We start from the raw sequence: 26621 nt of genomic DNA, 5'->3' as shown, positions 1-26621 counted from the left end.
ATTATCATCACCCTATGTCAATTCCATCATTATACTCTCTGTACTGAATCTCCATTATCATCATAAACCTATAGTATTTCATCACCTTTTTCATCAAAACCTACTAGTATTTCACTTTCATTATCATCATCATAATCCATAATTTAATCCATTATGAACATTTCAACATTCTTTTAACATTCTTTCTCTACTGTACATTCACTGTAAACATATATTATCTTAAAATGCTTTGAGATGCCAGGCTTGTTGAAGTCATATGCAGTGCATACTGTCTCAATGACCTGTTGTTTAGATGAATGATACACTTGATTCATCTTAGGGCACATCACATTTTTATTACCATCCTAAAGCTACCTAATCATTATCTTAATCAATTAATCTATAAAACTCATCATTTTCCTCAACAGATTCTATTATCATCATCATCATCCTAAACCAAAACCACCATCATGAGTATTAAGATCATCATTATCATCATAATCTTGCAGCAGCTACTAAATTCCATTATCATCATCAATGTCATCCAATATCTATTCTATCATCATAAATCTAAATGGAATCTATAGTCTAAATTTCTTTCACATTAATCTTTTCATCATTATCAACATGACCCTATTCCAACCTTAAGATCAGATGAGGAAAGATCAAGAAATAAGGAAACAGAAAGCAAAATGTGGGAGATACATCAATGCATACTCCCTGAAATGGCCCACACAATCATTCAAACTTCCAAATCCCAACTCTACATAACAGGTTTAACCACATGATCACATCTTTTCTCTGCTTTCCCAAAAAGAAGTGTCACTTATATCTGCCAGGGAATCAATCCATCTACTGTCTAGTAGTGCTAATTTCTTGTTACATGGTCCATGTGCACAGGTTATGCAATAAACATGATTCTGTCAGTTCCCTAGTCTCATCCACTTACATATTTCTATCACACATTAAATTACTATCTCCATCCACTTTCTTCTTGGTCTATTGCATAATTATACTCCCACCCTCTAACTCACTTATACTGTATATGCCTTTTCCATGACCCTAGACATGACGGAAGTTTAGGACTAAGGGTCACCATTACACAGGGCCAGAGGAGGAGGAGGAGGAGGAATGATGATGATGATGATGACAGCACATGGGATAGCTTAAGAAGGGAGGTGAAAGATATAAATTGCAAAAAATATTCCGAACAGATCTAGTCTTGTTATCATTGTTCTAGCTCCAGACTGATTTGGATGGCTGTCTTGCTGCAGTCCACCACCCTCCTTCTATGGACTGGGAGGAGACAAAGGAATATTTTTATAACTGGGCAGCATAGCCAAACAGTTATATCACTGCCAAGGTGAGAAGGTATCCCTTTCCAGTACCTATGAAGTGGGTACATGGGTTGGGGTATGAAGGGTTGCATTAAAATTTGTAGTAAGTGCATGATGCAGTATTTGTGCGCTGTATTTTGTGTTGGTACTGAGGTAGGGAAGGGAAATGGCCACATCATAATCTGATTTAATAATGCAACTTACCATAGCAGAAGGCTGGAGTCTATTTGTGAGAATAATATTGGGGTACATGGCACCCACATCCAGGTGGTATATCAGTGGGTTCTCCAGACGGCAAGGGTTGTCTCGTAGGTCCTCCAGCTTGCTCTTGATGTCAGCCACAACCTCATCATAATTAGTAACTTGCTCCAGTGGGATGCCCTCCTCTACCTCCACACAGAATTTGATGGTGCGGTCTACATTGTCTAGCAATTTCTGGAACGCTTCAGATACCTGCACAAAAAAAGTCAAAAGCACATTAATCATGATCCATCATCTTGCATCCTACTCCTGCCTACAGGTGAGCTGAGGTTGGATCCAAAATTAAGGAAAAGAAAAAACGGAAATCTGTACTGGCTGTGTTTCTGGAAGGTTTCAGACAATGACACAGAAGTAACTGCAGGAAAGTTAACTGAAATATAATGCATGATATAGGTTAACCCCTTAACTGTGGTACACTCTCCTTTTGGAAAGCTTTTGATGCTTGCTTGAAAAAAAAAAAAAAAAAAAAAAAGGAAATAGATTACGATCATAGTCACCATTATCCTTGCCTTGACCCCTAATTCACACCTAGCGATAGGGTGAGGTACAATTAGGAAGTGGAGAAAGTATGTAAGTATAAGATCTATTAATATGTATGTTCAACGAATGTCCCATATTATCAACTGAATCATTAAGACAACTTTATCTTGACAACTGCAAGAAAATTTATCACTGTACTATGAACTGTAATAATGGCTATAAGCCTTTGGAGTGAAAAGAAAAGCAACAAAAATTCAAGTAGTCCTAATTAAATGTCAGGGATGTGTTCTAAAACATCAGAACTTTGTCCATCCAACTGGTATCATAAGCTGGGAGACACTGATAAATCAGCAATATAGGTAACAATAAAACTTTCCAAGCAATTTTTTGTTTATTTACATTGAAATAAAAGCAAAAAAGAATGCCAATGGAGATAACTTATACTGTACGATGAATTACAACCTATTCTAAAAGCTTTAGGAATGCTTCATTCATACATCTATCTATCTATACCTAGATTGCTTCCCCCAAGAAAGGGGGGTAACTGAGACTGGACAAAGCACTCCCAATTTACTCATTCACACACACACACACACACACACACATACTCTTATCTTGGCCCCAAGGGGCTAAAATATGAATTTTGAGAGAGTGGAATAATGCAGCGCTACTTAAAAATACCGGAAAAGAGCTTGGTAAACTAGTGAAGGGTTTTGTAGATGTCTATGAGCATCGTGCCTTGAGAGTAAATGCAGAAAAGAGTAAAGTGATGGTTATTGAGAGAGAAGGTAACTCCTAGTGTGATGTGACAGTGAATGGAGAGAGACTGGAATTGGTGACAGAGTTCAAATACCTGGGTACAGGGATATTAAAGAGAGGAAAATGTGCAAAAGAAGTGGAAAATAGAGTGACACAAGGAAAGAAAGTAGCTTGTGCTTTGAAGGCCTTGATAAAAAACATAGGCTTGCGTGTTGCAGCTGTGCGAGGCTTACAATGAAGGAGTGTTTGTGCCAACTTTGACATACAGATGTGAGGCTATGGTGTGGCATGAAAATGAAAAGTTAGGAATAAGAGCAGTGGAGATGGGACTGCTGAGGAATGTATGTGGAGTACAGAGAGCAGATAGGATACAGAATAATGTGATTTGCGAAAGATGCTGAGTGAGGAAGTCTGTGGACACCAGAATCAAAGAGAATGTACTGAGATGGTTTGGTCACGTGGAGAGAATGGATGACAATTGAATGGTGAACAAGGTATATCTGAGCTAATTTGAAGGAAAAAGATGAGGTAGGCCAAGAAAAAGGTGGAGGGATAGGTGGATGAGTGTGTGAGGAAGAGAGGTATGGTAGTTGGTGATTCTATGGAACTGACAAGAGACCTAGCTGGCTGAATGAATTTTGTGCAGAGATGCACATAACCAGGGATTTGGTATTCCTTTTTAACGTCACAGTGTTTGGATTGACTCTATCAGACAGGTATATGTGAAGCTACTGAACATGGTGAAATTTTTTTGGTCTATCTGATGGAGTCAGGATTCTGTGGGCTGGGATGATGAATGAATGGAAGCGTGGCCCACTGAACTGGACAAACTTAAGCAGTCTGGACATAGCTACTCCTCACCCTGTCCTAGGGTGGAAAAGGAGGTCTGGATGATGATGATAATAATGATGATACAGGTCAATCCTATCTATCTATCTATAGCCCGACGCCCTAATCCCGCAAAGGGTGGCCGCAGACAAAACGCCTCCAAGTCACTCTGTCACTCACCATTTGACTCCCCTCCCCCCAACTCACCCCTCCTCCCTCATATACCTCTCAACTCCATCCCTCCACCTCATCCTCGGTCTACCCCTCCCTCTCCCTCCCTCCACCTCACCCACATACACCCTCTTAGTCAGTCTTTCACTCTCCATCCTCTCCACATGTCCAAACCACCTCAGTGTATTTCTCCTAATCTTTTCAACCACATCCACATCTACCCCACAACGTTCCTTCACTTCTTCATTCGTCAACCTGTCCCTCCATGTCACTCCACATGCTCCTCTCAAGTAACTCATTTCCACTGCTCTCACTCTTGACTTGTTCCCCTCTTGCAAGGTCCACGCCTCGCTTCCATACGTCAGGGTAGGGATCACAATACCATCATGGAGAGACTTCTTAACTTCCATACTCACCTCCCTATTTCTCATCACTGCTTTCAGTGTGCCAACAACCTTCCTTCCCTGCTGTACCCTTTCACGTACTTCATCCCCCAAAGTTCCATCCTTACTCATCACACTACCCAAGTACTTGAATGCACTCACATTCTCCATATCCTCACCATCCAACCTCACTGCACACTCTGTGACTTCATTCCTCTCAAACACCATAACTTTACTTTTGTTTACATTAACTTTCAGCTTCCTCCTCCAACACACTGTCCCAAATTCATTCACCAAACCTTGCAACTCCCATTCATCTTCACTCAACAATACTGTATCATGAGCAAACAGCAACACCGGAAGCTTCCAAATCTCACCCTCATTCATTAGGGCCACCCCAACATCCACTGCCCTACCTTGTACCTCCTTTACGACCCCATCCATATATATATTAAACAGCCATGGAGACATTACACACCCCTGTTTCAGTCCCACACTGAGATCAAAGAACTCACTCAGCTCACCATCCACTCGCACCGTAGCCCTAGCTCCCTCGTACATACTCTTCACAGCACTCAACAATTTCCCCTCCACTCCATATATTCTTAATACCTTCCACATACCTTTCCTATCTATTCTGTCATAAGCTTTCTCCAAGTCCTCAACCAAGAAATACTTACATACCCACTTCACATGCAGGACAATAAACTGTAGCACCTCGATCGTCGCACCACACTAGAAACCCCCTTTCTGACATCCACCCATCGGAGGTGTCCTTAAATAGAGGTGATTGAGTTCACCTTGCTAGACATACAGCAGGGCATCAACCAACCTTCCTCAGCTACTAGCTTAGAGTTGGACTGGATGGAATCACAGATGACATGCTCAGCTTGCAGAACAGGCCCACACAACATAACACACATAATGGAGCACTGCACAGCACATGCAACACTAAGATGCACACACATCAACGGTGAAGGAACCTACAGGACAACCCCATAGGGACAAATGCTTATCTGCAGTCAATGAGTCTGTTTGATCAGATGGACTAGGATTGGGCAACAAACAACAACTATGCACTCCACACTGTCTAACTGCTTCTAGAATATTCTGATTATATACACAAAAGAAATGTCAAGGAAATTAAAACACAATTAATTGTTACTATAAATCTATCCTGACCTTTTTTTCCACCTAAAGATTGAGTGAAGCAGGATCCAAAATTCTAGAGGAGAGAAAATACAAAAGTGAGAGTGGCAGTAATGCAAAATCCTTGATAATATAAATGTCTCTGGAACAAAATGCATGTAAAGCCTCACCATTCTGAACCTGCAGGGTATATCTGCACGAAAGACTCCCGACTCTATGGCCTCCACATGACCCCCTACATATGTCTCGGTATCCAGGACGCGGCCATCTGATGTTAGTTTGTTGAGTTGGGCCACTTGTTTGTTAGGGTAGATAATGCTGGCATGGTAGGCTTGAACCATGAGAAGGGCCTCACACAGTGTACCAGACCCCTTGCGTAACACCTGAAACAGTTAATGGAGATGGGTCAAATTATTTATGTGTAAATTCAGGGCAAAATTATCCATTCAATATGTAGCCTCATAACCACATGTAGCCAAGTAGGAATCATTGACAATGGACAGAAAAATCCAGTGTACCCATCGCCAGAACATGCACTTCCACCTTTCCAGGGTTATGTGTTAACCCATGACATCACGACAGGGAAGAACGTGGGATGAGGTATATGAAAAAGAGGACGAGGAGAGGAGAGGGAAGGAAGCAGCACATTTAATGTATAAAGAGGGAGACGCTGGTGAGGAAAAAGTGCGGGTAGTCCACTGTGCATGAATTCAACTTGTTGAGTTCCACAGGGATGGACGGCCACAGTACAGCACTGTCATAGTTTACCACTGAACAACGGGGAATAAGCCACAAGAGGGAAAAAAAAAGTTTCCAGAGAGCTGGGACAAAGAATTATAAACACTGATTTACTTTGTCAGGCTCCATAGGAATGATGCATAAATTGAACTTGTTGAGTTCCACAGGGATGTACAGCCACAGTATTGTCATATTTTGCCACCGAACAATAGGGAATAAGCTGCAGAGGAAAAAAAAAAAGTTTCCAGAAAGTCAGGACAATGAACTATAGGCAATGATTTACCTCGTCAGGCTCCATAGGGATGATGGTGCAGAGAGCCAGGATAAACGGGTGTACGTACTTCATGTACAGGTAGTATGTGGCCACAGCATCTGACACAGAGTAATTAGCCAACACCTGAAAGACAGTGCAATGACCAGACAACATAAGCAACATTCACCTTAAACACCCTGGACCACAAGGCATACAAGCACTCACCAACATATCAAACTGCAGCTACTCACACAACATAATACCCAACATCTGGAAGTATGGCATTATCATCACTATCCCAAAACCCAACAAAGGCCCCACGTTACTCTCCTCACACCGCCCCATCACACTCCTCTGCACCCCCTCTAAAGTCACTGAACGACTGGTACTACAACTAGTCACACCTCACTTTCCCCTAGCCTAGGCACAACATGGCTTTAGGCCACTACACTCCACAAACACCCTTCTTACAGACCTTACACAGAGAGTTTTCGATGGCATGAATTCAGATAGGCCACCACACAGAACACTCCTAATCACACTAGATATTAGCAAAGCTTTTGATGCCATCCCCCGCCACAACCTCACAAACAAAATACTCAACACAAACATGCACAATAACACAAAAAGATGGCTTGCAAACTACTTAGCAGGCAGATGTGCACACGTAACATTTGCCGGTCAGTCTTCTAACATCAGAAACTTCACAAACGGCATCTCTCAAGGATCTGTTTTGTCCCCTACACTCTTTAACCTATACATGCACAACATACCCACACCCCACACACCAGTGGTACACATAGCGTCCTATGCAGATGATATAACATTTACATGTGTGCACTAGAACACAAACACATCTGCACACATCATTCAACTTTACCTCAACACACTACATGAATGGTTCACCACAAACAGGCTCAAAATAGCCCCAGCCAAATCTACAGTGACCCTTCCCACAAACTGGACAGCAGAACACAGTCATCCCACACCTCACCATAAACAACACTCCCCTACCATACACACACACACACACACACACACACACACACACACACACACACACACACACACACACAAAATCCTTGGTGTAACATACAATACATCAATGTCATTTAAACAACACATCACAAACATTAAAAATAAAATAACACCACGACTCAATGCTTTGAGGTCACTTGCCCATACAACATTCAGACACAACAAAGAAAAACCACCACCACAGTATACAAACAATACATACGTTCAGTGATGAATTATGCAAGCCCTGCCTGGGCTTTTAACCTCACCAAATCACACTACAACACTCTACAGACCATGCAGAACAAGGCCCTAAAAATAATCACAGGCTGCACAGCCACTACACCCACAGACCACCTACATCAAGAAACCAAAGTCCTCAAAGTCAAGGATCACCTAGACAAGATAGGCACCCAGTTTCTTGTTGCAGCCTCCACAAACCCACAACATCCACTACATTACATGGCAGCACATCCACCCACACCAAGGAACATCAAAACACCAAGCACACGATACCATACACAAATACTGTCATCTCTCCCTCTCGCCCACCTCAGACCAGTTTCCAGAAGCATATCCACACTCAGATCACTCGCCGCTCCTTTCAGTCCCTTAAAGACAACACACAGCTGCATGCACGGCCTCCTGACATCCACCCTTCTGAATGCTATCTCTCTCGTGAGGACAGGGTTCACCTAGCCAGGCTGAGATGTGGGCACCATCCAGCCCTCTTAAGCTACTAGAAGAGGCTGGATGACTCCGTCACTGATGCCTGTCCAGGATGCAACACAGCACCCCATACTATTAAGCACATTATGGAAGACTGCATTGCACACAATCACATACGCCAACAACACAACATACACTCTTTGAGAGCTCTGTGGGAAAGCCCGGTCTCGGCCATGGCCTTCCTAAGAGACTCGGAGCTGTTCGGCCAGACTGCCTAGGGAACAACTACTACTACTACTACTACACAATGCAATATAATGAACTGCATACAGCATATATTTACCAACCTGAACACAAGCATGTCAGTACCACTGTGGTCAGCAGTATCACCCTATTTTTTATTTGAACAATTACCATATAGAGTTCTTACATAATACTTAGGGCGCCTGGTGGTTTAGCGGGTAATTAAGGCGCTCCAGTCAGACTGAGCCTGTGTGAATTTATATCCAAGGGAAGGCTGGGGTTTATTGCTCATGTAATGCCACTCAGGGATGAGTGAGGTTAGTCACTCTCATCTTACATTTCAGAACCAACTTGCCTAGCCCCTGCCTCCTATGCTTCTCATGGGGCAACACTGGATTGGATGATGATATTGATGATGACTTACATAATACTGTACTGTATCCTGATAAATGTGGGGGGCTGCATAAATCGCATACTGCTCACAGCCTCACTATTTACTGCTATGAAGAGGACCAATATCAAAGTCCAAATTTCGTTGCATATAGTAGATGTTACAAAGTAAATGGCCAAAAAAATACCAGCTTAACTCCCTCATCCCATTGAAGTCTCATCTAAGCAGAATAAATTAATCTTGTGGTAGAAAAAAATAACAAAATACAGTACAGACATTCTTAAGTTGAAGAGGTTAGCCACACTAAGATGAAATCTGTTATAAAATACTTGCTACAGCCAAATAATTTTCATTAAACTTGGGACAGGCTTTTCAAACTGGAGGAACACAATGTGCTTCAACCTTTCTGCCCAAGAACATACTTTTTCATAATCTACTCTTGTTACTACAATATTATTTTACCCATCTTGAGAAGATCACAGTAGAAAGTAGTTAATGAAACCTATACCTATCTCCTTTAGCGTGAAAAGTTTTTTGTCAGTGGAATAAAACTGGCTGGCAACTGCAATAGTAAAGAATGCAGTTAACCTCCCATAACGGAGACTTACTACTTATGTATTTATGGACAAACCTGCGGGTTCTCAGCAGCCAAGGGGCACATATCCTCTGGATTGAGCTCCACAGGGTCATATCGCAGCTTAGCCTTGGCCACTGCCTTGAGGTTGTGCGAACCCACCGGCAAGTACGAGTCTCGCTTCACCCAACTGTAAGCATCATCTATCATTATTACTGTCATCACTGGCATCACCATCAATAGCATTATCATTTCCATTATTATTTCAACAGTTACCATCATTACCATTATAATCATTGTCATAATTACCTGTACCACTAATATCATCATCACTAATTCATTGCCATCATACAATATTGCCATCATTAGCACTGATATCAGCACCATCATTAATTATTATTATCATTACAGTATTAAGAACTCCACATTCTGTGTAGTTTTACTGATATTGTATACATTATTTTTATTATTATTATTTTTTTTTTTTTTGGGGGGGGGATCTAGGAGGTGAGCATTCCAAGACCGTCTGAGATAGAGACTTGAAATTTTCAAGGGTATGTATCTTGGCTGCACACATCTTTTGATACAAAATTATTATCTTCCTAGCACTGGAACCCTCTATGTTATTTTTTCGTTTCTGTTCTTCTGTGCAGCAAAAACTACTAAACTAATTGCTCTGCTAATGTTAAAGTAGGTAGTCATCAACATATACCAGTGCACACCTGGGTAGTGATATTGTGATCCAACAAATACTTTTTGAGAGACTGTAATCAGGAAAATCAAAATGGCCCCTTCATGCCTGACACTGCTAGACTGGAAAGCACTTGGCTGAATTTGACCAAACTCGGTGAAAATATAGTGGGTCATGAATGAACATGATTTGCATACTATAATGACTTTGACCTTGATCTCAAGGTCACAGGTCAAACTCCAAAAAAAATTTTGAGTCATTTCAAATGTTCTTTAATTGTACATCTACAATGATAACAAAAGTACTTTCATTCGGAATGTGAAGCTCTTTGAAAATTGCTTCAGGAATTTCAGAATTCTAGATGTTACTTATTATTATTGTTATGATGGTAGTAAGGCATGTGTATGGGGAAATGGGCATAAAAAAATTGGTTCACAATAAATGTGGGTGTGCGACAAGGTTGTGTGATGTCCCCATGGTTGTTCAATATATATATGAATGGGGTGATAACAGATGTAAAAACAAGAGTAATGGAGTGAGGGATGGCATTGGTAATTGGAATATCTCAAATTTGCTGTATGCTGATGATGCAGTGCTACTTGCAAACACCAGACAAGAGGTTGGCAGACTAGTGCAGAGTTTTGTAGATGCCTGTGAGCATCACGCCTTAAGAGTAAGTATAGAAAGTAGTAAAGTGATGGTTACTGAGAGAGAAGGTGACTCCCAGTGTGATGTTACAGTGAATGGAGAGAGACTGGAATTGGTGAGAGTTCAAATACCTGGGTACAGTCATTGAAAAGTGAGGAAAATGTGCAAAAGAAGTGGAAAGTAGAGTGATACAAGGAAGGAAAGTAGCATAGGGCTTGGGTGAATTATGCCAGATAATTGAGAGTTTACTGCATTATTATTTTGCCATCATTATCATACCTCATCATCACCATGTACAGTTATCATTACCAACCTCTTCATTATCAGTACCATCAGCTAAAGTCATCACCATTATCATGGGAGGAAGGCTGCATGTACAGTCAGGGAGAGTTCCGCATTACCCACCTCTCAAAGCACTGGTGTGAGATGGGTGAATGTGAAGCAGCAGCCAGACCTCATGTGTCTGGTAACTGTACGCGTGAAGGAGGGGGAGGCGGGGGATTTGGGGCTGAGGAGGGTTTGGTGATAGGCTGGGAGTCATGTGTAAGTCTGCAATGTATGGCTTGGACAGTTTGTCTGAAATACTTTAGTAAGGATAGATGATCATGACAATATGGTGCTAGCATTTTTGGAAAAAATTATGTAGATGTTTGTAGTTGTGTTGTCAGAAAAGTTATGGAAGTTGGCTGGATTCGGACAGAGATTTGAATGCTTTCATTCCCTCTTGATTTTAACACAAGTCGTTTCACGGGAGATACTGTATTCATAACGTTATAACATATTTATATTTTGTGTTGACAACAAAACTACCATACATACATACATATATATATAAATATATATAGAGAGAGAGAATTAGATAGATACATACATACATAAATAGATCAATACATACATACACAGACAGAGATAGATAGATAGATAGACTGATAGACAGATAGATACATAGATAGATCGATAGATAGACAGACAGAGATAAGAGATAGATATATCCATCCATTCATCATCCAATCCTACACTGCCCCACGAGGAGTGTAGGAGCCCAGGACTTAGCAAGTTGGTCCTGATATTTAAGATGAGAGTGACAAGCCTCACTCATCTGTGAGTGGCATTACGAGAGCAATGAACCCCAACCACCCCTTGGATATAAACCATCACCGGCTCAATCCGATTGGAGTGCCTTAATTATCCACTAAACCACCAGGTACCAAAATTTGGTTATATGGTTATCACCCAGTGTAGTTAGTAAATGGTTTCCTGGTGTACAGGAAACCAACTGGCTTGTCACTCTGTGCAGAGTCACCAAAAGGCAGAAGGAAAAGGAAAGAATGAAGGAAAGAAAGACAGAAGAGGGAGTCTGAAGTCACCCACCAGCAGAAGGACGAGGAAAGAATGAAGGAAAAACAGAAGAGGATGGAGGAAAGGAAAGGGCAGACACCCAAGAGCAGCACTACATCAAGTGAGTGGATGGTGAGTGACCCCACCTACCACAAAAGATAGATATGAATATTCCTCGTTTATGTCAAAGAGCTACTATTCATCAACACACACCTATGTCGTGGAGGTTACATGTCTCGGCCCATCTCCTAGTCCACTTCCTCACTGTGGGGATCGAAACCCTTAACACGCGGGCAATCACTCATATGGAGTGCCTAGCTTGTCACAGAATGATTATTCGTCCCCTGATGATCCATTCTTGGGTCATCTGCATCGCTTTTGCACTTTGAGGCTACGTCGGATCCATTATCATTGGCTATTGATACCATGATATGAGCAACTCTCCAAACCTTCCCATCCCCGGCCACCCTCCCTCCCACTCACATTTACCAGACGTGGGGTCTGGTTGCTGCTTCGTGAATATTCGTCGACCACCAATGCTCCAAACAGTGGTTAATGAGGAACTTTCCCTGACTGTACAATGAAAGCAGTGATAAGGATTAGGGAAAGTAAGCACAAGAGTAAAGAAATCACTGCATGGTATTACCCTATTGTGATCCTCACCATAAAGTATGGAAGTGAATCTTGGACTGTGTTGAAGTAACACAAGTTAAGAATTAGAAGAATGGAAATGACTTATCTGAGAGGAGCATGTGAAGCTACATGGAGAGAGACAGACAGAGCAATGGAGAGAGACTGAAAGAGAATATAGTGTTGATGTGAGGGACTGGCCATATGAAGAGATCGCTGAATAAGACTAACTGGGAGAGTGTACATGAGTGAGGTGGAGGAAGGAGGTGACGAGAGGATGAGATGGAGGGATGGCTTTGGATAGGGTGGGGAGATATACGAATGAGGGTGGTGTAATGTGAAAGTAGGGAAGTCCGATGGAGAAGGAAGGGGGGAGTGTAATGTGAAAGTAGGGAAGTCCGATGGAGACGGAAGGGGGGAGTGTAATATGAAAGTAGGGAAGTCCGATGGAGAAGGACATGAGAGGACTGTAAATAAGGCTGGCTGAGGAAGGGCTGCCTGATGGTGGACAACAGGATGACATAAAGGCAACTTGTTGCGCCCCTCCAGGATAATGGCATCTGGGAATAAATAAACAGATGAACATATAAAAAACAACTATGGTATGACTGACCAGAAGCAGTCCATGTGTATGCTGGGACGTGAGGAGTACACACCATCACGACCCTTTGAGAACCCAATTTCACGGAACATGTCCAGGTTATGTACAGCTGCTCGGGCCTCCACAAACATCCAGTCAAAGAAGTCACCATTGTACGTTACAAAGATGTGAGGCTTCACCTGCATGAGGAACACATGTCTGAGTATTTTACAAATCACAGGTTCACAAAAGTAGGCTTGTGTGGTTGAACCTGGTTGGCACCACCACCTTTGATCATCTATCACCCTTCCTGTGGAGCTCTTACTAAATCATATCCTTACATAATTACTAGAGATATGCTGCTCTCTACCGTTTCAAAATAAGTCTTACATTAACAATTCACCATGGACTGGAACTGACAACATGACTTTAAGGATGATTATTCACTCATGGGCGATTTGTTTGTGTCCACCCCAAACGGGATTGAGGCGTCTGGCAATAGATAGATAGATAGATAGGGTGATATTCTTTGCTCACACTCTATCCTTACGCGTGGTAGCAAGAACAGTCTTTGCCTGGGAGTTACACTAAACAAAGACCTGTAGCTGGCAGCTTGAAGTCTTTCTAGACTTAAAAAGTATCACCACAAAACTTTCCTCATGTAGTTTGGCAAAGCTTCGAACAACAAACTTAACACTGTACAACAGATCTTCAATGTGAAACCCTGGCTCATGACTGTACTTTCAGTAATGCCAAGGCCTTACAAGGCACTGAAAATTGTATGCCCATCTGCTTGGAAGACTTTCTAGCATTTCTCCCTTAGTCATATAACATTTTATATCTTTCAAACACTGATCTCACCTTGACATATGCAGAAATAAATGGCTGACAAACAGATTCAAGGAAGCCTTCCTAACAAACAGCACTGAGACTATTACACTGTTCCTGCTCTTATTATTCATCTAACATTCCTTTAAAATTCCTTTTTCCAACAGTTTTCAGCAGTTGCTGGGAAGTACTGCTGCGTAAGTAGCTAGCTGGTTTTGGCACTTGTTTCAGATTCCCACCAACAAATAACACCATTTAACCTGATGAACTCCCACTTGGAGGTATTATCATGAGTTAAAGTTTCTAGATAACCTCCTGCCAGCTTGTGTCCTGCCTTCCATAGTTTTCTCTCTTTTCCAAACGTCAGAAAGTATCCTTCCTTCTCATACTGAACTACTGCATGTTTCACACTGGTAGCACACTGAAATACAAAGTACAGTATTTCATGTAACACCTCCAATCACCACAGCTGGCACAGAAATTTTAACAAACTTCTAATCATGTGGGGACTCTGAGAGGAGGCATGGTCATTTGACTGAATTTGAGCTGAATAAGAAGCATGGTCATCTATCTGACTGAACCTGAGTTAACAAATGACTGAATGGATCATGACCCAAGTTACTGGGCACTGTGATCATACTTTTTTTTTTACTTTGCAGTTTGTGTTTCCTGTTAGTGCAGTATCTCCCAATCCTATAATAGGACTCGCCCACGTTTGCGGCTGTGGTGTGGTCCGCACCTCTGTACAGTGTTGCCACATTTTCTATACCGTTATCTCTCTCTCTCTCTCTTTCTCTCTCTCTCTCTCTCCTGGCGGGAAATGTGAGCCACCCTGAGTACTTTTGATTCTTTTATAAGTTATTTATAACTGTGCTTTCATTTGTTAATTTGGTTTTGTTATATTTAGTGATGCCGACATGGCATTCAATGCATGCCCCTCTCCTGCCTCTCTCTCTCTCTCTCTCTCTCTCACCGACTGGGTGTGGAAGTGTTGCCGCTTGCGAGTGAATAATTTTTTTTTTTACTTCGGTATTGGCATATGCCTACTATTTTGTCCTACATATTAGCTTATGATTATAAATGTGATTATTCCTCGTCCTTAAAATTATGGTAAAAGCCGGTAAATGTGAGCATTTTTCCCTAGCAACACCTGTACAAGCTATGGTTGGGTCTACGGAGGTACGTACTTTACCTTAGGCCAGACTGTGGTGTGTAAGTGTTGCCACTCACAAGAATTACATGAATTATTTCTTTTACTTTGGATATTGGCATATTTGTTCTTTTTTCAGGCTCATTATCTTATATCCATAACTGTGATATTATTACCCACCCTAAAACTACGCTAAAAACCATTAAAAGTGACTACAATTTCTTTTAGCAACACTGTACAATATGTATGCCATGTTTCTGTGTTACTGTATAAATATTTTATGCATAATAAGAATACTGTTGATTCATCCATCAAAATACACAAGTGTAAGTTTTATTCATCTGAATTTATCGAATTTGTGATGCCTTGTACATAAATAGCTTCCGTTTCATATCGCAAGTTGGGGAAACGTGGCACCATTGTACACAGGTGCGGGCACACCACAGCCGCAAACGTGCGCGAGTCCTACTATAATAACTTATTAAACAAATGTCAGATTAGGATGATGCTCTTTAAAGTAATTTTGTACCAGGGTAAAATGAAACAAAATAAAAATGACATCTTTGTAGCAAATGTGTTAACATCTGTAAACAGCTCAGCTCACCTCTAATATATGATCAAAGAATCTCTGAATGAGGGCCATTTCATTGGGTTCATTGAAGACAATGAAGGGTCCCTCAAATTCTGGGCGAGGGGTGTATTCAAAATCCTCCACATCCTGACTCACGATCTCCCGGTTGGTGATCAGATAACCCTGCAAAAGAGAAGGATGGGAGGCATCATCACCAAGAAATAAGGAAAGAAAACGTACAAAAGTGGGAGAACTATCAACATAATAGCCAATGAAATAGACAACAAATTCATTCACTCATCCTTTTTTCTCACACAAAGATGGTGTAAGGCAAAACAAAGAAACAAGGAAAGATTTTGAAAGTTTATATGAATGTAGGAAGACTATCAACAGCACACCCAGTGAATAGGTCCAACCAATCACCTTAGACTCACTCAAGCCTCTGGAATCCTGCCACCACCTAGCAAATTCACTACAGAAAATATTTCATTGTGAGTATAATTCTATATTCTTCCATCCTCTTCTGTCTTTCTTTCCTTCAAATTTCCTTGTCCTTCTGCCTACAGGTGACTTTACCCTCCCTATTCTATCTTTCTTTCCTCTTCCTTCTGCCTCTGGGTAACTCTACACTGAGGTACAAGCCAAATGGTTTCCTGTACACCAGGAAACCATTTACTGTGCTGGGTGGTAACCACATAACCAAATTTTGGCACCTGGTGGTTTAGTGGGTAACTAAGGAGCTCTAATCGGACTGAGCCAGTGAAGGTTTATATCCAAGGGATGGTTGGGGTTCATTGCTCACATAATGTCACTTAGGGATGAGTGAGGCTGGTCACTCTCATCTTAAATGTCAGGACCAACTTGCCCAGCCCCAGGCTCCTAAGCTCCTCATGGGGCAACGTAGGATTGGACGATGGATGGATGGACTTAATGGACAATAAAATATTGGATAATGGATGGATGTATAATTGTTGTTGCTACACAAACCCAACTACAAATCTGTCATCAATCATGTACAATATCATTATGACCTCATCTGTGTTTGGGCTGAGATCAATGCCATACACATACGCAACCAGCCTGCATGCATGGATGGATATGCACACACACACACACGTAGGTACAATTCTCTCACACTACACAATTGCTCACCTGTCCATCAATCATGTAGGATATCATCATGACCTGGTCTGTGTTTGGGTCTGGGAACTTAAGTGGCAATTTGGTGGTCTCAATATCAAAGGCAAGGACAATGCAGTCAGGCCACACCAGAAGATCCTCCCGTCGAGTGATGGTGGGCAGGGTACCGGCACCACAACCTCGGATGCAGTACCACAAACCAACAAAGATGCTGCGGTCGATGGACACTCGCACATGATATGGAACATCATATTCTCTGTGGGCATGAATTAAAATCCAGATAACCCAAACATCTTTATGATCATCACAAACTCTTTTCCCATCTAAAGACAGGATGAGACATGATCCAGAAACACAGAAGATGAAAGCATATAAATGTGAGACCTACCTTCATCAGCAGCAGCAGCATCCTTAACCGTATTTCCATCTAAAAACATGGTGGAGATGGATCCACAAAAAGACAAAGGAAATAAGAATGTGGGAAAACTATCAACAGCCTATGCATATTATTCTGTATGTGTGCATGCATGCCTGCATGCATGCAGAGAGGGAGGGAGGGGACAGACAGGGTGAGAGAATTAAATATACATATACACACACACACACACACACACACACAGATACACACACACACACATATATATATATATATATATATATGTAGTGGTAGGTGGTGGTGACCATCATCCACTCACTTGATGTAATGCTGCCTACTTCTCCTTAGCCTTTATCATTCTTTTTCTGTGCCTGCCCTCCTCTCTTCCTATTTCTACCATCTTTCCCGTCACTACTTAATGCTTTTCTTTCCATTACAGGTGGCTTTACATTGAGTGACAAGCCAAATGGTTTCCTGTAAGCCAAGAAACCATTTACAACGCTGGGTGGTAACCATATAACCAAACCATACGTGCACCCTACATGTCAAGTGGGTTGGTGGAGGGTTAGTGCCCCTCCCTGTAAAACAAATAACTCAGAGTCAAATGGCCACCCCGTATGAGATTATGGCGTCTGGCAATAGATAGATAGATAGACAGATAGATAGATAGATAGATATGTGGAGAGGATGGAGGGCAAGAGACTGATGAGGAGAGTGTATGTGAGTGAGGTGGAGGGGGGAGAGGAAGGGGGAGGCAGAGGATGAGATGGAGGGATGGGGTGGAGAGGTATATGAGAGAGGGGTGTGAATTTAAGCAGGGCAATGAAATGATGGGGGACAGGGTGACATGGAGGCGATTTGTTTGTGGCCACCCCGTATGGGATTGAGGCGTCTGGCAAAAGATAGATAGACTGTAGCACCAGTCGAGCAGGGCAGTACTCCCGAGGTGGATGGAAAGCTGATGACAGGGAGTGCTGGAGCTCCCGTTTCATCAGCTCTCAGGACTAGTTCCTGACCATCCCCCTTTGCTGAACTTTTTCAGTGTCTCAGTTACACAGAGAGTAGGCCAGCATGCTCTCCAGTACAAATTTCTCTATCTATCTTCACCAAACTACATGCACAGTACACACTACACTTCCTATTCAAAATTTACCAAAATGGCGTCAATTCACCCAGCCTCGGAGTCCCCAGGGGGGGGGACCATAAATGCCCCCGCCATCTGCCCCTCTCCCGGTGACGACTCGAGGTGCCTGGAACCACTGTCTGACTCTCTTCTTCTTCATTTCTGCAACATTCGCGGCCTTTCATCTAACTTTCGCTCTGTTGAGCACCACCTCTCCTCCTCTAAACCTCACCTTCTTTTTCTAACGGAGACTCAGCTGTCTGAGGCAACTGACAGCAAACCCTTTTCTGTATCCTCCTACTTTCTCTATACTCATTTCAAAGCCAAAGGTGGCTGTTGTGTATACATACGCAATGACTTATCTTGCTCTCGTGTTCCTGAACTTGATTCTTCTGAATTCTCCACTCTCTGGCTTCGGCTTTCCTGTCATTCTCTGACTAAATATATCTGTGCTGTTTACTTATCCCCTAATTCTACTGACTATCAAAAATTCTTCGACTATCTTACTTCTACGATGGAACACATTCTGTCCATTTCTCCTTTCTCTGAAATCTCCATTCTTAGAGATTTCAATGTTCACCACCACCTTTGGCTCTCCTCTCCTTTCACGGATCCACCTGGTGAACAAGCCTACATCTTTTCTATCCTTAATGACCTAGAGCAGCTTGTACAGCACCCTACCCGTATCCCTGACCGCCTTGGAGAGAGCTCCAACATACTTGACCTCTTCCTCACAACTAATCTTTCTGCTTACTCTGTTAATCTTTACTCTCCGTTGGGCTCCTCCGATCACAACCTTATTACCTTAACCTGTCCTATCGCTCCAGTACGGCCTGCGGACCCTCCAGGGAAACGTCGTCTCTGGCATTTTGGAGCTGCGGACTGGGAGGCCCTCAGGCAGTACTTCTTTGATTTTCCCTGGAATGATTATTGCTTCCATGGCCGTGAGCCATCTGAGTGTGCCTTGCGCATTACGGAGGTTATTCTCTCGGGCATGGAAGCATACATTCCTTTCTCATATCCTTTGACTAACGCAAGAAAGCCTTGGTTTAATCACGCTTGTTCTAATGCTGTCCGCAACAAGGAGAAGGCCTACAAAAGGTACCGGAGCCAACCCACCCCTGAATCACATAATCTTTACGTTTCTGCCCGGAATCGTGCTAAGTCTGTTCTTCGCTCTACTAAAAATAATTTCATCCATACTCAATGCTCTCAACTCTCCAACTCGAATTCTTCCCGCTCCTTCTGGCACCTTGCCAAAAATCTTTCTAACAACTTTACCTCATCATCCTTCCCTCCTCTTTTCTACTCTGATGGTTCTGTAGCTATTTCTTCTACTGATAAAGCAGATCTCTTCGCACAGACTTTCTCCTCCAATTCCACCTTAGACGATTCCGGTGCTGTTCCTCCATCACTTCCCCCCTCTGACTTCCTCATGGCTGACATTAAAATTTCTTCAGTTGATGTATTTTCTGCCATTACTGGCCTCAGTACTAACAAGGCATATGGGCCTGATGGGGTCCCTCCTGTTGTTCTCAAAAACTGTGCTTCTGTGCTTACACCCTGCCTAGGCAAACTATTTCGCCTTTGTCTGTCAACTTGTACCTTTCCTTCTTGCTGGAAGTTTGCTCTCATTCAGCCAGTCCCAAAGAAGGGTGACCACTCCCAACCCTCCAACTATCGTCCAATTGCTTTAACGTCCTGTATTTCAAAAGTTTTCGAGTCAATTCTTAATAAAAAAATTTTAAGGCATCTTTCCTATCACAACCTTCTTTCCGATCGTCAGTATGGGTTCCGTCAGGGACGCTCCACTGGCGATCTTCTCACCTACCTTTCAGACTCCTGGTCATCCTCCTTTCGGGACTTTGGCGAAAGCTTTGCCATTGCACTTGACATCTCAAAGGCTTTCGATCGAGTCTGGCACAAATCTTTAATTTCCAAACTGCCCTCCTACGGTTTCTATCCTTCTATCTGTACCTTCATCGCTAGCTTCCTTTCTGGTCGTTCTATAGCTGCTGTCGTAGACGGCCATCGTTCTTCTCCTAGATCTATCAACAGTGGTGTTCCTCAGGGCTCTGTCCTATCACCAACTCTCTTCCTTTTATTCATCAATGATCTTCTAAGCTGTACATCTAACCCTATCCACTCATACGCTGATGACTCCACCCTTCACCTTTCCATTCGGTTCCCGCAACGCCCATCTCAACAGTTACTTCAAGAAACAAGGGATGAGGCTATGGCACACCTAATGTCTGACTTGGCTCATATCTCTGACTGGGGTAAAAATAATATGGTTGTCTTTAATGCTTCTAAGACTCAGTTCTTACACCTATCAACCCGACAAAATCTTCCACAGGTATACCCACTAATGTTTAATAATATTCAGATTAATCCTGCATCATCCTTGAACATGCTTGGGGTTTCATTTACTCGGGACTTATCTTGGAAAGATCATATTACATCTCTTGTAAAATCTGCTTCCAAGAGATTGGGTGTGCTAAGCCGACTCCGCTCTTTCTTTACCCCTGCACAATTGTTGACTCTATACAGGGGTTTTATCCGCCCCTGTGTGGAGTACAACTTTCATGTGTGGAGAGGCTCCCCACATACAGCTCTTCTCAATAGGGTGGAGTCAAAGGCTTTTCGTCTCATTAACTCTCCTCCTCTTACTGACTCCCTTCAACCTCTGTCTCTTCGCCGCACTGTTGCATCTTTATCTCTTTTCTATCGCTACTTTAATGGTCACTGCTCCTCTGAACTGTCTGCTTGCATTCCTCCACCTCTACGACGGGCGCGTAGCACCCGTCTGGCAGCAAACTCTCATCCCTTTTCTGTCCAACTCTCTAATGCAAGAGTTAACCGTTACTCCCAGTCTTTCATTCATGCAACAGGTCAGCTCTGGAACTGTCTCCCTCTGTCTGTATTTCCTCCTGCCTATGATCTCCAGTCTTTCAAACGCAGTGTGTCCAGGCATCTCAAAATGATCGGATCTAGAATTTGGCTCTCTATTGTATTTTGTTTTTCTCTTGGAGGGAACTGTTACTGCGGGCTCATGGCCTTTGGTTCCTTCTTCCTCGCATAAAAAAAAAAAAAATATATATATATACATACAGTGTATATATATATATATATATATATATATACACAGTATATATATATCTATCTATCTATCTTCCTTCCTCGTCTGCCTTTCTTTCCCTCTTTATATCTTCTTTCTTCTACCTATGGGTGACTTTACACTCCCTCTTCTGTCTCTCTTTCCTTCATTCTTTCCTCTTCCTTCTGCCTATGGGTGACTCTACACTGAGTGACAAGCCAAATGGTTTCCTGTACACCAGGAAATCATTTACTATGCTGGGTGGTAACCATATAACCAAATTATGGCGCCTGGTGATTCAGTGGGTAATTATGGAGCTACAATCAGATTGAGCTGGTGCAGGTTTATATCCAAGGGGAGGTTGGGGTTTATTGCTCATGTAATGCCACTCAGGAATGAGTGAGGCCAGTCACTCTCATCTTAATGTCAGGACCAACTTGCCTAGCCCCGGGCTCCTATGCTCCTCATGGGGCAACACAGGATTGGATGATGTATGTATGTATGACGGCTGAAGAGTCACACTATCGTGACCATGAAATAGGATACAAAAACCCACACTGGCAGACGAAAAAAAAGATGTATTCCGAATAGTTTCGGCGACAACTGTCGCCCTCTTCAGTGGATCTACAGACCACTCTTGGTCTGTAGATCCACTGAAGAGGGCGACAGCTGTCGCCGAAAATGTTTGGAATACATCTTTTTTCGTCTGCCACTGTGGGTTTTTGTATCCTATGTATGTATGTATGTAATTTATAGTATATTACCTCATGTCTATAATGTTCTCCATGTGATCCTGTGAGCGTTTACTCCCTTCACTCACTTCACCAGCAAATTGAGCCATTATCATCTCTGAATATACTGTCTTGGATTTTGCTGCCTCTTTGTTCCTCTTAACTGCTGCTTGTATGGGTTGACGAACCTGGAATAAGGGTTTACCGTAAATCATTGTCAGTTTCATTATCATCATTTGCTATTTGTATGGTCTGATGAACTTGGAATACAGTATACAGTACTATATCAGTATACTGTATATGTTTAGCTCATCATGATCATCATCACCATGACAATCACCACCATCAAAATCACTATCACCACTATCAACATGATCACCATCACCATTATCATTATCTGCATCAATAACACCATACACTGGGGAGGTGTGGTCACATATTTAGGAGGTATGGTAGTATCTGCTTTCTGAAAGAATGAAAGTTTAGTCCAAGATTTGGCAGGAAAGTTTGTATAAACTTATTATACAATACTTTACTAACCTTTCACAAAATCCACTGTAATGTCATAAAAATCACCAGACTAATACCATAATTTCAGTCCTGAATGAGCCACTCTGTGTACTAAGAGGGTATTAATGCTGAAGTGGTGAGATATGAGGTGTAGCTATGACATGTAAGAGGACTGCTGGATCCCAAGGAACAAACTGTCAAGTCTATGCCCAGAGTGAAGCATTAGCCATCACTAACAATGAACAAAATAAAGAGGTACCATCACTTTAAAAGAGTTATGTTCAAGACTGTCTCCTACTCCTTCATTAGAAGAGGTCTGCCTAATGCTGAATTAAGTAATATGGTTGACCCTGGGACTTGGGATTTATTTTTCATGGTATTCCTGCAAGTTTTTTCTGCTAGAATCGATTCTTCAAAAAGGGACCTTCCCATGCTCAATAAACTACCCGGGTACGGTACCAGTGAAAATAAATTGAAATGGGTGTTACTGGGATTCAAGGCGTTTTCACCAAATCATTTAGACTATGAAAGTCATCGTTTAGTGAGGATTGTTAAAAAAAAAATACTAATGCAGAAGACAAGTTACTAAAGAACTCCTTACTTTGACCAAATCGTTGACAGTCATAAAGGACAGCTTCAGTAAGGTCTGCTTTAGTCCTGTCAGATGGTTATCCTGAAATGAGAGAGAGAGCATCAGACATACACATAAAATACATAAAAATATGTCAGTTATGTGGAGAGAAGGAAAGTGAAAGACTGACCTGAAAAGTGTATATATCTCAGTGATATGGTTGGCAGAAGAAGAACCCATGAAAGAGATGGAGATGTGCATGAGGTGGTTTGTCCATGTGGTGAGAATGAAGGGTGAAAGACTGACTGGGACTGTGTATATGAGTGAGGTGCTGGGAAGCCAATGGATGGTAACACCAATATCTGGCCCTACATAAAATTACTTACCAGATCCAAGTCTTCCTTGCTGACGACTTCTACATTGGCCAGGAGACCAGAGAACTTCTTGGCCAGAAACGTGGTGACATCTTGTATGTTCTCCTTCCTCGTCATTACATAGAAGTATGGCCGATATGGCAGCGATACCTGGTGGTAAAATAATGGTATGAATACTGATCACAATCATGACAACTGTGATGATGATGATGGCAGACATGCATAAGCGATTAAACCTCAAGTCATGTATTCAGGTCAGCTTACAGGTTTTTGTACACCTCCTTCTTGGTGATATATTTTGCATACTACACTTGCTATTCCCACATCTATTATTTATGTCTTAATATTAACACATCTATCTATCTATCTATTGCCAGACACCTTAATCCTGTAAGGAGTGGCCAAAACAAATCTCCTGAATGTAATCCTGTCCTCTGCCATTTGGCTACCCTAACTCCAATGCACACCCCCTCTTTCCTACAGTAGACCCTCAATTTAACAGACCTTTGTAGACTGGATACTGTATCAGATTTACCGGACATTACGAAGGCCACTGGATTTTCATCAGCTATGCTCCTCATGGTGCAACACTGGATTAGATGATGAATGAATGAATATAACAATGTCCATTAGCCTGAATGTGGCGCAGTTGGTTGCAGTGCATGTGTTTCCTACCGTTTTTACTCCAACCTGGCCTGAACTTGCCCTCTCTCCACTGTGATTGCTGAGTTGTATTAACAAACTATAGTAATACTTTACTAGTCATGAGAAAGTGCTATGACAATGATGTAAAATAAGCTACAAAGGGTGAAACTATGAGCCAATTAGTATAAAATGGGTAGAGTTTTCATTTCTAGGACAAGAAAATGATATTGTAGCTAGGCTACTCATTTATTTTCATCCATGTGCTTGAAATACCACCTCAGGGGTGGACCACTGGACATAACGGATTAGATATTGGCTTTATCGGATCAGGCTTCCCCTCAGTTTGTCTGTTATAGAGAGGTCTACTGTATATCTCTCCTCTCCATTCCTCCATCTCATCCTTGGCCTTTCCCTCCTCCTCTCCCCCTCTACCTCACTCATGCACTCTCCTACTCAGTCTCTCCTCCATTCTCTCCACATGCTACACAGCTAACTGTCATCATCTTCCTGACCTGTTCTTCCTATCTATGGATGGGGTGAGTTAGGGTTGAGAAAGCACGAAAACAGAAAGCATGGTAAAGAATTATTTAATTTAAATTAGTACATACAGCCTCCAACAACCTTGCATGCATTGGCCTTGGTCATTTAATGGCAGTTCTCCACATCATTTAATCTCTAGCAGCCTTTCTATTCAGTCCCTTATCCCTGGGATCGCACTCTATAACCTCATCCCAAGTCTTTTTCAATCTGACTCTCACAACTCTACCGACCTTCATGATTCACACCTCTCAACCTCCACACCCAGCTCCCTTCCTCTATCCACTACAAATGGCCAAACTCATTATCAACAGAATGTCCGGTGAAATGGGTCAGACACTCAATCAAACACCATTCACACCCCTGTAATCCTTACCATCTCAAAAACCTAGGCATATGCACATATATTTTGGGTATTTATTTTATACATGCACTTCATATTACCTACCAAATACCATGCCATACAATCACTCTCAGTCATTTATCATTCAGCATCTAATCCAGTGTTGCCCCCTGAAGGAGCATGGGAGCCCGGGGCTAGGCAAGCTGACCCTGACACTTAAGATAAGAGTGACCAGCCTCACTCATCCCTGGGTGGCATTAAGTGAGCAATAAACCCTAGCCACCCCTTGGATATAAACCTGTAATGGCTCAATCCGACTGGAGCGCCTAAATTACCCACTAAACCACCAGGCACCATTATTTGGTTATATGGATATCACACAGCATAGTAAATGGTTTCCTGGTGTACATGAAACCATTTGACCTGTCACTCAGTGTACAGTCACCCATTGAGAGAAAGAAAAGGAATGAATGAAGAATATATAGGCAGAAGAGGAAGGAAGACAAGAAGAAAGGAGGAGAGGAAAGGGCAGGCACCCGAGAGCAGAACTACATCGAATGAGTGGCCAGTGAGAACCCCCACCTACCACACAACTACAAGATATTAGTAGCTAACATACAATTTACAGAAACATGCTGGCAAGGAAGAAGTGCTAGCAGGTCCTCAGCTAATATGAATAAAGGCCCAAGTCAAATGATATCTCACCTTAAACCTGGATCCATCCTCTTGTATGAAGTAGTAGTCCACTGCACTGATCAGTCGTTTGTCCTCATCTAGTATTTCTGTCTGAAGAAGAGTAAAATATTAGCTACTCCTTCAGATGAAGAATGTGATTATTATTTAATTCTTGACCCTACCAAAAAATTTTCAGCTAAGGATGAGTCCTAATCTAGTGAGGGGGAAAGTTAAAGCTATGTCTAACCCTCCCAGTTATCAAAAAACTCTTCTACATTGAATTAAATAATTTGGTGGTGACAACAATACTGGTATGAAACATGTTACATAAACAAAAGTTTCAATCAAATCCTAAAACAAAAGAAGCCAACAGTTTTGAAAGGAATCCGAGTGTCAATGAAGTGCCCTTAGAACCCATACAGTCGGAAAAAGAAGGAACTAGGATTATTAAATTTATCCAGTTAAGGTTTGACCTAATGACATCAAAACGCTATGGTATATTATTTAAGAAATTTTTGATTAGCTGGAGGTAATCATCATTCACACACTTGATGTTCTGCAACTTTAAAATGACTCTGCACTCAATGACAAGCCAAATACTTTGTAATCCAGAAATGGTTAATCATACTATATTAGGTGGTAATCAAATAAGCAAATGATGGAGCGTGGTTTGGTGGGCTAAGATGCTCCAACAGGATGGAGCCCATAAATGTTTACATCTGAGAGATGGTTGGGGTTTACTGCCCACATACTGCCACTCAGGGACAAGGGAGGATAGTCACCCTTGTTGTAAATGTCAGGACTGATAGTTTAGCCCTGGTTCCCTATGCT

General features: G+C 42.1%; 1 protein-coding gene across 1 annotated transcript in view; it reads right to left on the bottom strand.

Annotated features, from left to right (window-relative positions):
• Nucleotides 1-26621, bottom strand: part of PolE1 (DNA polymerase epsilon catalytic subunit 1) — a 69532-nt gene that overhangs the window by 41104 nt on the left and 1807 nt on the right. The window contains exons 3-13 of the mRNA XM_080276090.1: nucleotides 25821-25901; nucleotides 23603-23740; nucleotides 23247-23318; nucleotides 22169-22323; nucleotides 16821-17064; nucleotides 15702-15851; nucleotides 13153-13319; nucleotides 9290-9422; nucleotides 6369-6482; nucleotides 5518-5730; nucleotides 1521-1769 (exon numbers count right to left, since the gene is read on the bottom strand). Coding sequence (XP_080132216.1) covers nucleotides 1521-1769; nucleotides 5518-5730; nucleotides 6369-6482; nucleotides 9290-9422; nucleotides 13153-13319; nucleotides 15702-15851; nucleotides 16821-17064; nucleotides 22169-22323; nucleotides 23247-23318; nucleotides 23603-23740; nucleotides 25821-25901 — 1716 coding nt within the window. The remainder of the gene's footprint in view (nucleotides 1-1520; nucleotides 1770-5517; nucleotides 5731-6368; nucleotides 6483-9289; nucleotides 9423-13152; nucleotides 13320-15701; nucleotides 15852-16820; nucleotides 17065-22168; nucleotides 22324-23246; nucleotides 23319-23602; nucleotides 23741-25820; nucleotides 25902-26621) is intronic.

The sequence above is a fragment of the Coenobita brevimanus genome, chromosome 64, assembly GCF_032717465.1.
Source record: "Coenobita brevimanus isolate Jiangsu-jjx chromosome 64, ASM3271746v2, whole genome shotgun sequence".
Lineage (NCBI taxonomy): Eukaryota > Metazoa > Arthropoda > Malacostraca > Decapoda > Coenobitidae > Coenobita > Coenobita brevimanus.
Note: the sequence above shows the minus strand (reverse complement) of the source record. Positions and strands in the feature narration are given on the sequence as shown.